This window comes from Aquarana catesbeiana, linkage group LG12 (assembly GCF_042186555.1).
Source record: "Aquarana catesbeiana isolate 2022-GZ linkage group LG12, ASM4218655v1, whole genome shotgun sequence".
Taxonomy (NCBI): domain Eukaryota; kingdom Metazoa; phylum Chordata; class Amphibia; order Anura; family Ranidae; genus Aquarana; species Aquarana catesbeiana.
The window spans coordinates 121,535,800-121,550,626 of record NC_133335.1 but is presented as its reverse complement, the minus strand read 5'-3'; the positions used below and the strand labels follow the sequence as shown (position 1 = coordinate 121,550,626).

Sequence of the window (14,827 nt, the reverse complement as noted above, 5' to 3'; positions counted from 1 at the left end):
TTTAACTTTGAAACCACTTTAAGGTAGAAATGTAATTGCATTGTGCTGTGCAGCTTGCACATTAAGGCAGACACATCTGCCTGTTTGCCCTTCTTTAGTGATGACAGGGCTAAATTTTTTTCCTTGCTGCGCCTTGTTGCTTCATCCTCCAGTACCTCCACCACAGGCACATGTGCTGTCCAAACTTACTATGGGAAGGGGGGTAAAAAGTGAGGAAACGCCATCTCCTAGCATCTTTCTTCCTTTTTAATTAACTTGTCATTGCCCACTATAGTCCCAAGGTAAAGAAAAGACATTTTACCCTGTTTTCTATGTAGTCAGTTCACACCACTGATGTTTTTTTAAAAAAAAAAAGAAAAGTAAACCGTGTTATGTGTTGGCATTGGTACAGATTAATCCCAGCTGTGCATACAGTGCAGCTTGTTGGTGTGAAAGCGCCCCAACACACAACACAGAGTTCTGGCATTCAGGAAAACCTATCCAGTATCTCCCCTAGTCATTCACTGGAAGCAAAATCTTTCTTCTCTTCCCTCCAAAGAAATTCTAGCCCGAAAACCCAAATCTCTACCATTAAATTCATCTACACTAAGCAAAATCCCCTGCCAAAAGCAATTTCCTCTTCCCTCAAATGCCCGAAAGCAAAAATCTCCCCTTTTCAAGCAGAAATACTCTCCCACCAAGCAAAATTCCCCATCCAAAGCATAACCCACCTTTACTCAAGCAATCCTTTCAAAGCAAAAATTCTCCTCTTACCCCTAAGCATCCCTACCCCAGCAAAACTCCCCTGCTTCAAGAAAACCCCACTCCAAATAAAAATATCTCTCCTTCCCTCAAGATTCCCCCCCCAGCAAATGATCTCACTCCCCCCTGCCTTAAACAAATATCTTTCCCTCAAAACCAACCCGCACCCCCCCCCCCCCCCAGCAAAAATATCTACCTCAAGAAACACTCTTCCCACAAAGATTCCTACCAAAAGGTAAACCTCCGTTCACTTAAGCACACCCCCTCCCAGAAGCAGACTCCCCTCTTAGCCAACCCCCTCAGTATATTTCCACACAAGAAAACTTCCCTCCTCTAAAGCAATCCTCCCCAACCATCAAAGAGCTCCCTGCTGACAAGCCACTTCATCCAGCAGGAATTCTCACTCCCTCTGTACACCTACAAGACCTCAGACACAATGCAACAGAGAGACAGAGTAATGCCTCCCTCCCTGATCTTTTATTGACTGTGTAGCAATGTGGACTACAATTGCAAAGCATAGTGATTCCCCGTCATTTCTATGTACTGTATGGTTCCTCTAGTGCCCAGCGTCCCTAACTGACATCATATCTGTGAGCAAAACCAAAGGGATTGTGGAATTAGTAGTTCTTCAGAATGGAAACTGCTCCGTATGACAATGCACCCGGACTACATATTCCAGGGATCTTTGCTACCATCAGGGAGAATGCTGGGAGGAGCTATAAAAGAAGCCAGAGACCCGCCACATGCTCTCTTCCCCCTCGGCCTGGTGTGTGACGGACCTCTCTGTACAGAGAGGGTGAGGTCAAGGCCTACCACGCAGTGTATGACATTCCAAACTGGCCGAGAAGGGCCCATCACTGCTTGCTGTTCATCAGACATCTAACCAGTACCTCTCTGATCGTCTGACAACTTGCGATTCGTGCTTCGCATCAGATGATTGCTGCAAGGAAGGAAGGAAGGCTGACGCGCTTACGTCATCGGAGTCTTATCGACACGAACAGGTGTATGCAGGCCGGCCTGCTAATTTTATCCTAGTTATGCTTCTTTTTACGTCATCTATGTAAGTGTAAATCTTTTTTTTAAATAAATTGTGGTTGCTGATTTACGCTATGGAGTTCCTATCTTTTTGTTTCTGTGGGTCCTCCCTGGTAACCATCCTTGCCTATTGGACGGAGCCTTTCCTGCTTTTTCCCCTCTATGGTGAAATCAGACCAGGACACCTCCATTGATCGGATATCTTTTTGTGTACAAGCTGTCTTGTAGCTTGCCTTCGGTAAGCGTGCATTACTTTTGGTGGTGGATTTGTCACTGGGTGTCATCAGAAGAGCTTTTCTGCAATTGATATCGGATATTAATTGGGTTCATTTGGGACTTTCTTTTATTTATCACTTTTGGCATTAATTTTAATTTTTCACTTAATTTGGATTATTTCAGATCATCCAACTTTTATGTCACTATAAACATTTGTTTCCTTAGTATATGGGATGTCATTCACTTATGTTTCAATGTATAACATTCGAATTTTCGATTAAGCACAGTTCATTTTTATTTTTTGATCTGCTGCAAGGCATTGAATCAGCCTGGTCGTTGGTGAGATGTCAATTGCCCACCTTTGCAAACCTTTCTTTGTTGCTTCACTGGGACACTGTGCACAGACAGCTTTACCCTGGGGAATCACTTTACTGCATTTCTACTTGAACATTGTACATAGACACCTGTCACATCAACCCTTCCAAGAAATACCATTGCCTTGTTGCTACACCTTATTGGATATAGTTAATGAGCTCCAACTGCCGACAAAGACCATCAGGCCTGCAACTGGGACATTACTGTCATTACTACTTAAAGGGCCCTCATACCGTTTTTGCTTAATTGATCTCTCATTAGGATTAAAAGTTAAATAGGCCGGCCTGGGTTTCCCCTTTAGAAGTCTTGGCAGAATTAATGTTTAACTCTCTTGCTTATCCTTTCAGGTCATACTCAAGTGGTACTCCATTGTACATACGTGTATATAATGCCAAATTGTCTTAACCTGTGTTATTTTTAGAGGACTTCTCCTACTGAACTAGGACTGTTATCCAAAATTCAGTTGATCTATTATCTCCTCTGTTCAACAAGATCTTCTTTGAGTTCAGTAAAAGCTAATAGAATATAAATTCATCACGTTGTTGACTTATTACTGTAAGGCAATATATTACACAGAACTGTCAGGCAGTGTGTGAGTCAGTGCTCACTGGGGGGGGGGGGGGGGGGGGACAAAAGCTATACCCAAAATGAATTAATAAGAATTAGTCCATACAGTCCATAGTAGTAAGGGATATCAAGGAGAAGTCCACAGGACGGATGGATCCACAGGTGGATGGGGATTGCACACAGTCACCGGCAGCTCCTCAGCAGGAAATGAGAGTTCCCTCAGACAAACAAACGGCAGAAGCTAGCAAGCTGCACACAGGGTGGATATGGATCACCAATCAAGCAGTCAACCATCACAAGGCATGAGAAGACCACTGTGGGGATAAGCTCAGACCTGCCGTATGGATGTGTATATAGCCAGCAGCGTCTCCAACTCACACCTGCTCTCACAGAGCTAGCAAGAGACCAAATCAGGACGGGGGGTGGGCCAAAATGCGTTTCCAAAGTGCCGCCTCCTTCATGTACACGGGATGTTTTTACAACCTCTCCTTAATGATTTAACTTGACAGAGATAGTAACCCACATTTAAAACGTCCGTTTTGCCACGTTTACATGCTATGTTTAGTGCCGTTTTGCCGCATCTGCGTCTAGAAACGTTTAAAAAATATTTTTAGTAACCGCTGACGTGGTGTCATTGTACACTGTGACACAGCATGACGACGCTTTGTTAGCTTTGAATTGGGCATTGAGCAAAAGGGATGACCTTCCATTTATACAAAAGAAGTTCTTAGGTATTGCTTTGGATTGTTTGTCTCATGATTACTTTTTGGTACCCTGGTAAATTCCTCACTAGAAAGGAGTTGCAATGGGCGCGAAATTTGCGCCAAGCCTAGCGAATCTCTTTGAGTGAGTGCATGGGAGGATAAATTTATCTATGGTCAATAGAAGGGAACTTCTCTTTTACAAAAGGTTCATAGATCTGTTTTTTATCTAGGATGGTACAGAATTATCCCTAATAGAATTTATTGAGGAGCTCAATTGAAATAATAGTATCAAACTAGAATGTCAATGGAGTAGGGAGCAAATAAATTACCTGGCTGTTACAGTAATGTTAACCATCCGGCAGTTAATTACTAAAGGGTATTTCAAACTGACAGACCGGAATAGCTATTTACCTGTTTTAGTTGCCATCACCCCACATGGTTGAGAAACATACCAAAAGGGCAATTCACAAGAATTAGAAGAAATTGCTTAAGGGATGATGATTACTTGTCACAGGCTCAAATAATAAAAAAGCGATTTGAACAAAAGTGTTACAAACCAGCAATTCTAGATAATGCTATTCATGAGATACATCAAATTTCACAAGACAGATGCTTGATAGATAGGGAAAAGCAAAGTGGTACTAAGCACGAATGGGGCTTCATTAGTGGTTACCATGCCCAGTACAAAGAAGTTGAAATTATTTAAAAAAAATATTGAGCATGGATAAAATACTGATGAAGGCCATTCCGGAGAATCCAGTGTTCATTTATAGTAAGGGACAGTCATTTGGTGATAAAGTGGTCAAAAACTTGAACCCACCTAAAAACCTATGTTCTGGGATAGGCCAGGATTTTACTCCTGTTGCAGATGTTTATCATGTCGACAAGTACATACACGATTGAGAGTATTAACCGAGTTCCAATCTACAGCTAATGGCAAAGTGTTTAAGATAAAGGATTTCATCTCGTGTAATTCGACCTATGTGGTATATGTGCTCCAATGCCTGTGTGGTCTTATGTATATCGGTCGCACTAAACGCACTTTAGGTAAGAGGGTATCGGAGCACATTAATGATATTAAGATTGGTTTTATAGACCACAGTATATCAATGCACTTCCGTTGTAAGCACAATAGGGACCCTTCAGGACTCAAATTTTGGGGAGTAGAAAAAATGTACCCCGAATGGAGAGAGAGTAATAGGGTCAGGGAGTTCTCAAAGTGCGAAACAAAATGGATCTATTTAACTTACACTTTATGTCCCAAGGGAATGAACATAGAATTGGATTTAAATGGCTTTATCAGTGATTCTTAAACAGAGTAATTTGAGGGATGTTTTACAATGATTTTATTATGCATGTATGTTTTTATTTATTATACATGTAGCAATGTTTTTATGAAATGTTTGTGATGGGAGTGACCTTTTTAAAGAATGCAATCTGAGCATAAAGTTGGAATATGTTTTGAAATGTTTAAAATAATTTTATTATATATTTCAGGTAGTAGTAGAATGTAATGTATATGATATAAATGATCCAACATAACAATAGGGTAGATAAGAAGTATAATATGGTTCAGAAGACATGTAGAGATGTTTTATCTCTGCCTGCTTTGTTAAGCCGTGTGTCTCTCTATGTGATTTAAAATCACCATACACTGAGCGATCGGTTAGAAATCATTACTATGGCACCGATCATTATTTTAAGGTATAGTGATTACCGGACATGCATATCAGAATATGGTAGCGGTGTCAGGTGGATTGATCTAAGGGTGGTGATCGATCATGCGATTGTTAGATTGTAGTGTTGTGCAATATACAAGTTCTCTGGTAGTGATGCGGCGGATGCTGCAGAGCTGGCCAGATGGAACGAGCGTGCACAGGGTTAATACCTGGCGCTTGCAGTGTGTTCAAGGATAAGAGCTGTGCTGTGTGGCCATGCCCTCTGTCAAAGTGATGACGAAACGCCTCAGTGTGTGACCACGCAGCTTCCTACGCCGTCTGATCGGCTGTCTGCTCAACCCGGGAACACCGCTCTACGAGAGATCAGCTGAGTGGTGAGAGATAGGCATGCAAGAGTGACGGGAGTTATTGAATCAATACATGTTTGTTTGAATTTTAAGTTTTGCAAGTGCGCATTTGTAAGGGGGGTATTTCTATTACCAAATACATTTTATTGGATTATGCTATGTGTACATTTCTCTTGCTTGTCACAAGCAACACCTAGATGGAGAGATGCAGTGCCTTCTGAAAGAAATTGTTTATACACAAGCAAATTACCTAGATCTATCTGGTAAGTTCATTAGCTTAGGGGATTTCTCACTCGCAGTGTGGTGACGGGATTCAGCTGGAATCAAACCCCATATGAACTTTATTTGATGGATGTAACGAGCCCCTGCTCGCTCGGTTCCACTCTCCCGACACTCCTCTGTGGCTATTGAATCAGATTGCAACGTCTGATGGTTCGGTCGTCCGATGCTCCGGGAATCGAACTACAGCTGTGTGCCGTTCGAATCCAGTTGTGATAGCTCAGAACAAACACCAGGCAGGCTGTATGTAAGTTCAAATAGGAATCTCACCTTTATTGATGCACACAACAGAGTTTTATACACAGCAGTTTGAACACCCCGTCCCCAACAACCACTTTCCTATTGGTCAATTGTAAAGTACACTCTAGTCTTCACTCAGGTCCTCTTGTCCATGCAAATGAGGACTTGAAACAGGGTCAGCAGAGATTGGTCCGATAGCTTGAAAGGAGAAATACTTCAGTATTCCAAGCTTCATGACAATCCAGTATTCCAAGGTTCATGACAATACTCATCCCCCCCCCCCCCGGGAAACAGTCCAACAGCCACAGTGGGACCCCGAACGGGTCAACTCGAGGATGTTGGAAAAGTAGACTTAAGGTTCCAACAGTATGAATCGGTCACTCTATGTAATATGGCAAATACAGGGTTCCCAGAGTCTGTGTCTCTTGGGGGGATATGGACCTGAATCCAAAGTAACACCACCTCAAGGGTCCTCAGGCATACAGCTCACAAAGAGCACCGTTCCCCCAAATGCCAGGGCCCACGATCGGTTGGCAAGAGGCTAGCATTCAGTCCCCTCCAAAAGCCTCTGTCCTGGCTAGGTCTGTCACATTTCTCCCTTGTCGACAAATGACTAACACAGGAGGAGACCCCAGACGGATTTACTCTGAAGTTAGTCCATAGTTCCAGTCCCCTAATGCCTGTACCCACACAGTACCCCAAACAAATTGTTCCAAACAGAGCATTACTTACCCAGCCAACCTCTGCCTCTCTTGGAGAACATGCCCGCCACTGGGGACAGGCCTGGACTGGCCCTTCTCCCTGGAGTCCTTCGCTGGAGAGAAGACAGGGTGACTGGGCTCACTTCATCATGCTGTTGGGGATCTGGGCCGACTGCCCAGCATCCCTGGGGTATAAAAGTGGGGACTGAAGTCCCATCCACTTTTAGTAGGTGAAAATCCCACAGTGCTTGCAAAGCATGGCTGACATCCTCCTGTCTCAATGTCACACCATTTTCTGGGGTTGTCAGTGGAGACCAAAGTCCCATCCACTATCACAGGAACTCCCTCTTCTGTTAGTTGAGGGCAGAGGCCAGCAGCACTCTGCCCTGTTGCCAGCACTTCTGCTGGGGATTCCACATTCTCCGCTCTGGCTAACCGTTGGGGCAGGAGGCTGGCTTCCTCCACTCCCAAACTGTGTAACTGCCATTGGGGAGGTGAGCCAGCTGCTCCCTTTTCCATTCCCTCATCTGGCTGTTGGGACGATATGTCTGTGGTACTGTTTCCCAGGTGCACGGATCTTTGCTGGGGAGGAAAGACCGCTTCCTCCACCCTGGCCAACTGTTGGGGAGGCACGACGAACACCTCCTCTCCCTTCTCCCCCTGTATCCTGATCTTCTGCTGGGAAGTGACCACCTCCTTTTCACCCTGAGCCTCTTGAACCGCCACAGATGTGGGGCAGAGGTCTTGGACCCTCTGTCCGGTGGCCAGCGCTTCAGCTGGGGAAGTTCCTTCTGACTCCACAGATACTGCTGTTGGTGCTGGGCAGAGCACAGTGAAGTTTGGCCCTAATAACAGCTCTTCTGCTGGAGGCTCACCAGGTTGTTCTTCCTCAGCAGAAAAGTCTATCAAATCCCCTGTCTCTGCAACTGGTGTCTGGTGATAAAGGTTCACCCTCTCCTGTCCGTGGAACCCAGAAGATGCTATCAGTGATGGGCAGAGGTTAGCAGAGCTCTGCCCTGTTGTCAGCACTTCAGCTTTGGGGATAGCGATCTCCAGATTTTCCACTGCCGATTCTCTGGCATTCTGCTGGACAGGCACATTCCTCCATCCAAGATCATCCAATGCAGAAACAGGTTTATCAAGGTCAGTCAGCACTTGCTCCATCCGTCATAAGACCTCCGTGTCCATAGCTGCAGGGGCAGGTTGGCAAAGCACATTGTTACTCTGCCACATTGTCGACTCTTCAGCCAGGATTTCAGAGTTGTCAACTGGTATTTCCTGGCAAAGGGAGCCCCACCCTGCTGCTGAGCAATCTCCAGCTCCCATTCCTGAATGGCCAGAAACTCCAAATCTTCCTGTGCCCAGTGCACTTCCGAGACATTCAGTCTTCGCTCTCTGTGCTCCATTATTTCCTCCAAACGCCAGTCTCGATTACTCCCAATGCGGACAGCCTCCAGTACAACAATCCCAGGCCATCATAGTCAAAGCCTTCCATGGGGCTGTCATCCGCTGTCCACTGGCACACTTGGGCTACATACCACTGGAGGGCTCTGTAGCTCTCGTCCAACCGCATTTCTGCCCTGATCAGCCTGCTTAACTCAGCTGTCCACTCCTGGTTCGGTTGTTCCCCCAATAACAGCATTTGTACTTCATACTTCGACCAGTACCTTACATGGATAGAGGGGAGAACTTTTGCCTGGTGTCGCTGCTCACGGGCTAGCGCTTCCCTCCAGAGATCGCAGCGGATAGAATCAAACCATTCCAGCAGGACCTGCTCTGATACTGGTCCTCTGTGCTGTATCTGCATCTCTCGCAACCTCCTTCTGAATTCCTCTTCCACGACGACGTATCTGTACCTCTCCTCTCCTGCTCTCCGGACCTTGGATCCAGGTGATGGTTTGGATGTGTTCACAGCAAGGAAGCACAATCCTACCAGTCCCTCTATGGCTAAATCTTTCAGCGTGGCTCTCCTGCAGGCTGCATAGCTGGTCATTCGCTGTGGTGGTTTGGAGTGTCCCAGTAACTGGAGAGTAAATCCCACCGCTGCCAACCAATGTAACGAGCCCCTGCTCGCTCGGTTACTCTCCCGACACTCCTTTGTGGCTATTGAATCAGATTGCAACGTCTGATGGTTCGGTCATCCGATGCTCCGGGAATCGAACTACAGCTATGTGCCATTCAAATCCAGTTGTGATAGCTCAGAACAAACACCAGGCAGGCTGTATGTAAGTTCAAATAGGAATATCACCTTTATTGATACACACAAGAGACTTTTATACACAGCAGTTTGAAGACCCCGCCCCCAACAACCACTTTCCTATTGGTCAATTGTAAAGTACGCTCTAGTCTTCACTCAGGTCCTCTTGTCCATGCAAATGAGGACTTGAAACAGGGTCAGCAGAGATTGGTCGAGATTAGCTTGAATAGGAGGACTGATATGTGTAATGACACAGAGGAGCCCCAGGGGGTAATTAAAGTACATAAACAAATGGTCAAACACAGAACAATGCCTTCCTTTCAGACCATGGAGCCGTCTGGAGGGGTTAGCCTTAAGACAGGGCAGAAGACCCTCCACTGTGTAATAGAATCAAAGGAGAAATACTTCAGTATTCCAAGCTTCATGACAATCCAGTATTCCAAGGTTCATGACAATGGACTTATGACCTATGCATTAGAATTGACATACAATCTCTCTAGTTTTTGTTTTGATGTATTAGCGCCACTAATGTTATAGCTTCACTGTAGCATAAGCTGTAGAGTGCTTCAGTGCTGATACGCATGTGATGGTAATGATTGTTCTTTTGCTTCATAGCTGTTTAAATGAAGATAATGTTCAAATGTACAATGAAATTGAGTTATTCGACAAAATACAACCAAAGGTAAGTAACCACCGATTATTTCTTTTAGCGATTTACGGATATGAGCTTGTAAACTTTTATGTACTCATGATTAATCAATATTTTTCAATGAACCCTCTCTCCCCAGGATTCTAGGGAGAAACAATCAGATCGATCAATTACTTGCTTCCTGAGGAAGTGGAAGGAAAAAGTGGCTTGGCCAAGGCTGACCAGGGACAATAACAAGGTGATGTGTGTAAAAATAGGGGCTGCATGCCTTGACCTCTTCTTATTAGCAAAATGGACCTGTTCCTTGCAGGCAAAAAATCTTTCAAAAACATTTTCAAACATTTCTCCCCTTACACCTGCTTTACCAAGCAAAATACTTAAACGCATTTCATCAGTGTACATTATGTAAATTCACTATATGTTGTTAACACTGGACATACATTGTGCTAAAGTATTTGTGCCAAAAGCACTTTATCTAAAATGTTGTCATCAATTTAAGAAAATAAATTTCCTCCAGGCAGTACTTTCAACACACAGTATTCAGTGATAAAGTGACACTAGCAATCCACCCTTGCAGTGAATAGTCAAAGTTCCAAAAAGTTCAAATAAAATGTCTTAAGTAAGATATGCATCTTAACCACTTCAGTGCCGTAAGGATTTACCCACTTCAGACAATTGCTCGGTCGTGCGACTTTGTACCTTTTTTTTTTTTTCCCCACAAATGGAGCTTTCTTTTGGCGATATTTGATCACCTCTGTGGTTTTTTAATATTTTGCGCTATAAACAGAAAAAGAGCTCCATTTGCCTCTCATTTTATTGATTGGCAAAAAACAGGCTCAGGATAATCACTCCAGGATAAAGGCATTTCGTCATTACGACTTTGAGGGTGTATGAACGTTTGTTTACGCTGTCTATACATTACATCCACAATGGACCTGCATATTAATTCCCGTGAAACATGCTCACAGTGATTTTGAACAAAGCACAGGCAATAGTAATGTTTAGAAAATTTTTGTTTTGTTGGTCTAAATAGGCAATTGATATTAACCTGCAAATTTCTACTATAAAGAATACATTTAGCCTGATTAACTGTTGGTAACCATGTGGACATTTTCTTGATTACTGACTCTTAAAAGCACGGAAAAATCTCCTTGTGACATGCTGAAAGCTAGACAAAGTGGAAAATGTAGCTAAACTTTATATTTTAAATTTTAGCTGCAACAAGGTCGAGAGACTGTTGAAATAATTAGTTGGTGAGCTTCAGGTTTGGATTGACCTTGAGTTCGACTTAAACCCAACCTGTTCACTTAATGTGCAAATTAAATGGTAAGATTTTGGCCAGAACGCCCACCTGGACCTCCAGCTTTTTCAGCCAATAGTCATTAATTTACTGACAGTATCACTACTGCCACTAAATGACAACATAGGGATACCCATCCAATCTTTAGTTGTTATGGTGCAGGTGGCTGCCTGAGTTCTAACAATCAATGATGTTGCGTAGCCTTGGCTGCCTGTGTCCTGGCAACCAATGAGGCTGTGTGAGCTGCAAGCATCACTGGTTGCTAGGATGGAAATTGTAAACAAGCCCAAAGGTAACCTAGGTGAGTTCATTCACCACATATGGCCATATGTGGTCAACAACGTCCACCTTAAACTCCCTAAAAATCCTTAACAGACCCCCTCCTTATTTGGTTGCACTGACTTGGAAGTGGTTTTCTGGAGTAGCTTGCTGTAGATGGTGAATAGGGATGGTCTGATTTCCCCCCCCCTCCCCCCGGTTCAGTTTGCACCAGAACATCTCAACAGGCAAAAAAGTTTTCGCGAATATCCAACCTCTATTAGTCTATGGGTCATGATAATGAAAAATCAAAAGTCCTCATTTTAAAGGCTTACATGCAAGTTATTGCCGTAAAAGGTGTATGGGGACCCTGGTACTGCCCTAGGGGACATGTATGCAACTGTTGTTTTTAAAGGAGCAATGATTTTAATAATGCTTAAAGTGAAACAATAAAAATGAAATATTCCTTTTAAATATCGTTCTTGGAGGGGTCCCTTTAGTCTGCCTGTAAAGTGGCGCATGTGTACAATGTATAAAACATGCTGCAGCAATTATATTTCTAGAGGAAAAAAAAATAATTTAAACTTGCTCATGGCTGTAATGTACAGCTGGCTCCCGGCAATACCGATTTAAAAAAAATGAAAAAGAAAACAGGGTGGGGGTCCCTACCGGGCCCTTCGGGTCTGGTATTAGTTTTAAGGGGAACACCATGCCAACATTTAAAAAAAAAAAAAAATGGCCTTATCCGAGCATGCAGCCTGGCAGGTCAGGAAAAGGGTGGGGGTGAGCAAGCGCCCCCCCCCCCTAAACCATACCAGCCTACATGCCCTCAACATGGGGGGGTGGGTGCTTTTGGGGCAGGGGGGCTCTGTGCCCCCCATCCTGAAGTACGTTGTCCCCATTATGGGGACAAGGACCTCTTCCTGATAACCCTGGGCTGTGGTTGTCTGGGTCTGTGGGTGGGAGACTTATCAAAGTCTTAACAAGGGGGCCCCCAGATCCCGACCCCCCCCCCCCCATGTGAATGGGTATCGGGTACGTCATACCCCTACCCGTTCACCAAAAAAGTTTCAAAGTATGAAAAACAGGAAACTGTTTTTTGACAAGTCTTTTATTAAAAAATAAAGTGTCCCTCGATATAATCCACCGCCAATTACGCCCACCAGACCCGAAAAATAGAAGGGGAAAAAAAACAAAACTATCCACCTTCTGGGAAGGCCACCAGCCATCTGCCTCCTCTCTGCTTTGACAGCTCTTATGTGGGACGGGGCCACCCGATTATGTCACCCAGTGGCACCGCCCACTTCTGACGTTAAATGACGTCAAAAGGGTAGGGTGCAACTGGGTGACATAGCTGGTGGCTCCGCCCCTTTCCTATATAAGAGCTGTCAAAGCAGAGAGGAGGGAGACTGACGGTGGGTTTGGCGGGTGATGTAATTGGCGGTGGATTACATCGAGGGACACTTTTTTTTTTTTTTTTTTTTTTAATAAAGGACTTGTCAAAAACCTGTTTCCTGTTTTTCATACTTTGACACTTTTTTGGTGAATGGGTAGGGGTATAATGTATCCGATACTCATTCACAAAAGGGGAGCGGAATTTGGGTGCCCCCTTGTTAAAGGAGGCTTTTAGATTCCCCTAAGCCCCCTTCCCACAGACCCCGACAACCCCAGCTCAGTGTTGTCGGGAAAAGGTCCTCGTCCCCATCAAGGAAACAAGGTGCCTGGGGGACATCCTCCCCATGTTGAGGGCAAGCAGCCTGGTATGGTTCAGGAGGGGAGGGTGCTCCCTTCCCCCCCCCCCCATTCTTTCCTGGCCTGCCAGGCTGCATGCTCAGATAAGGGTCTGGTATTGATTTTGGGGGGACCCCACAGCATTTTTATTTATCTATTTATTTATTTTTATTTTTTACATTTTGATGTGTAGTTCCCCTTGAAGATCCAAAGGGCCTAGTATGAATTTTTTTTGGGGGGGAGGATGCCTTTTTTTCCTTAATTCTGTCATGGGGGTTCCCCTTAACCACTTCAATACACTGTATTATATGCTCTGCACTGTATTGTATACCCTGCACTACACTGCATTATATACTCTGCATTATATACTCTGCACTGGATTGTATTATATACTCTGCACTGTGTTATATATTCTGCACTACACTATATAGTGCAGAGTATATAATATAATGCAGTGCAGAGTATATAGTGCACTTTGCACTGCACTGCATTATATACTCTGCACTGTGTTATATACCATATACTCTGCACTGCACTGTGTTATATACAATACACTGACTGCACGTACAATCAACTACCCTGCCTAATCTCTCTCCATTAATACACACTATACATGACCGCCATGTAATCTCGTAGTGTATTATGGGACTTCGTCGGCGGGCGAACGTCCCATATGTTTGTTTGTTCTAAGAAAAACACCCGATGTTCAAGCGGAACTTGCGTTCCACTTGAACATCGGACCCATCACTAATGGTGAATTAGTCTTGGACAGCAGACACAGTTCTTTAGTTCAACCACGTGGAACAACAAGAAACGGTAGTCTTAAAAAAATAAATAAAAAAAACACCATAACAAATGCTCTTAAGTATGATTTGTAAGCTCCACCTGCTTGTTTGCTGATATGTGGATTCAAAGGTCAATATTTTAAATTGTAAATTGTAATTGTAAAGTGTAGAGAGAGCTGGAGCCAACAAAAATCCTTCACAATGCTTAAGTGATCTGGGACATCCAAACAAACCCAGCATGTGTTTCAGCCAAAGCCTTAATCATCTCTCAAATGTTATACTTTTGGAGGTGTACAGGAACCCAAGCTCTTGGGGTTGTCATCCCTGGTGTGTATACTGGCATGAAAGTGATACTTACTGGCATGGACAAGGAGATACTCTTGTAATATTAAAATATATCAGTGCTTTGAAGGCTTTCAAGAACTCCAAAGAGTAGTAGACTCTCCTATCAGACAATGTGACTGGGTAAACCATGTACTCTTAAAATGTAAAGTAACCCCCCTATCGTTTTCAGCCAAAGAAGCTGCCATCTTTAATCTACAGCTGCCATGATGCTGCACATGTGAACAGTTAGACACCAGCCATTTGATGGCTTGACAGTTTGGTTGCCGGAAATGAAACTGTTTTTATGGATGGGTTCACTTCCGCTTTAACAGCTCTAAAGAGGCATACAGTTTCAAATGTCAAAAGGGTTACTACCTTACTCAAGAATGATGCCATCTTGGACAACCATCTTGGACAACCAATCTGTGACAATAAGCTTTCTGGAGAAACTTGATAATAGAGACCTAGAAATGCATTAAGGGCCATACATTAGGGCCAAATGTCGGGTGGCATCGCCCGGTTCAATAGAGACTGGCTGACATTTGGTCCGTGTGTACGGCAGCTGCTCCAATGGATGGAGCATGACCGAAAAAGGTCTGCCGTTCAGCACCTGAACAGCGCTCTCAATGTCTGAGAGTGCTGTCCGGTGTGTTCTGGGGGAGCAGCCTCCCTGTAGCTCAGTGGGGGGGATCGCTGTAC

General features: G+C 44.1%; 1 protein-coding gene across 4 annotated transcripts in view; it reads left to right on the top strand.

The window, feature by feature from the left end:
- PTGES3L (prostaglandin E synthase 3 like) overlaps window positions 1–14,827 on the top strand; it is a 372,186-nt gene that overhangs the window by 152,921 nt on the left and 204,438 nt on the right. For all 4 annotated transcript variants that reach the window (XM_073608309.1, XM_073608307.1, XM_073608308.1 and 1 more), the window contains exons 3-4: window positions 9,697–9,763; window positions 9,870–9,968. In XM_073608309.1, coding sequence (XP_073464410.1) covers window positions 9,697–9,763; window positions 9,870–9,968 — 166 coding nt within the window. The remainder of the gene's footprint in view (window positions 1–9,696; window positions 9,764–9,869; window positions 9,969–14,827) is intronic.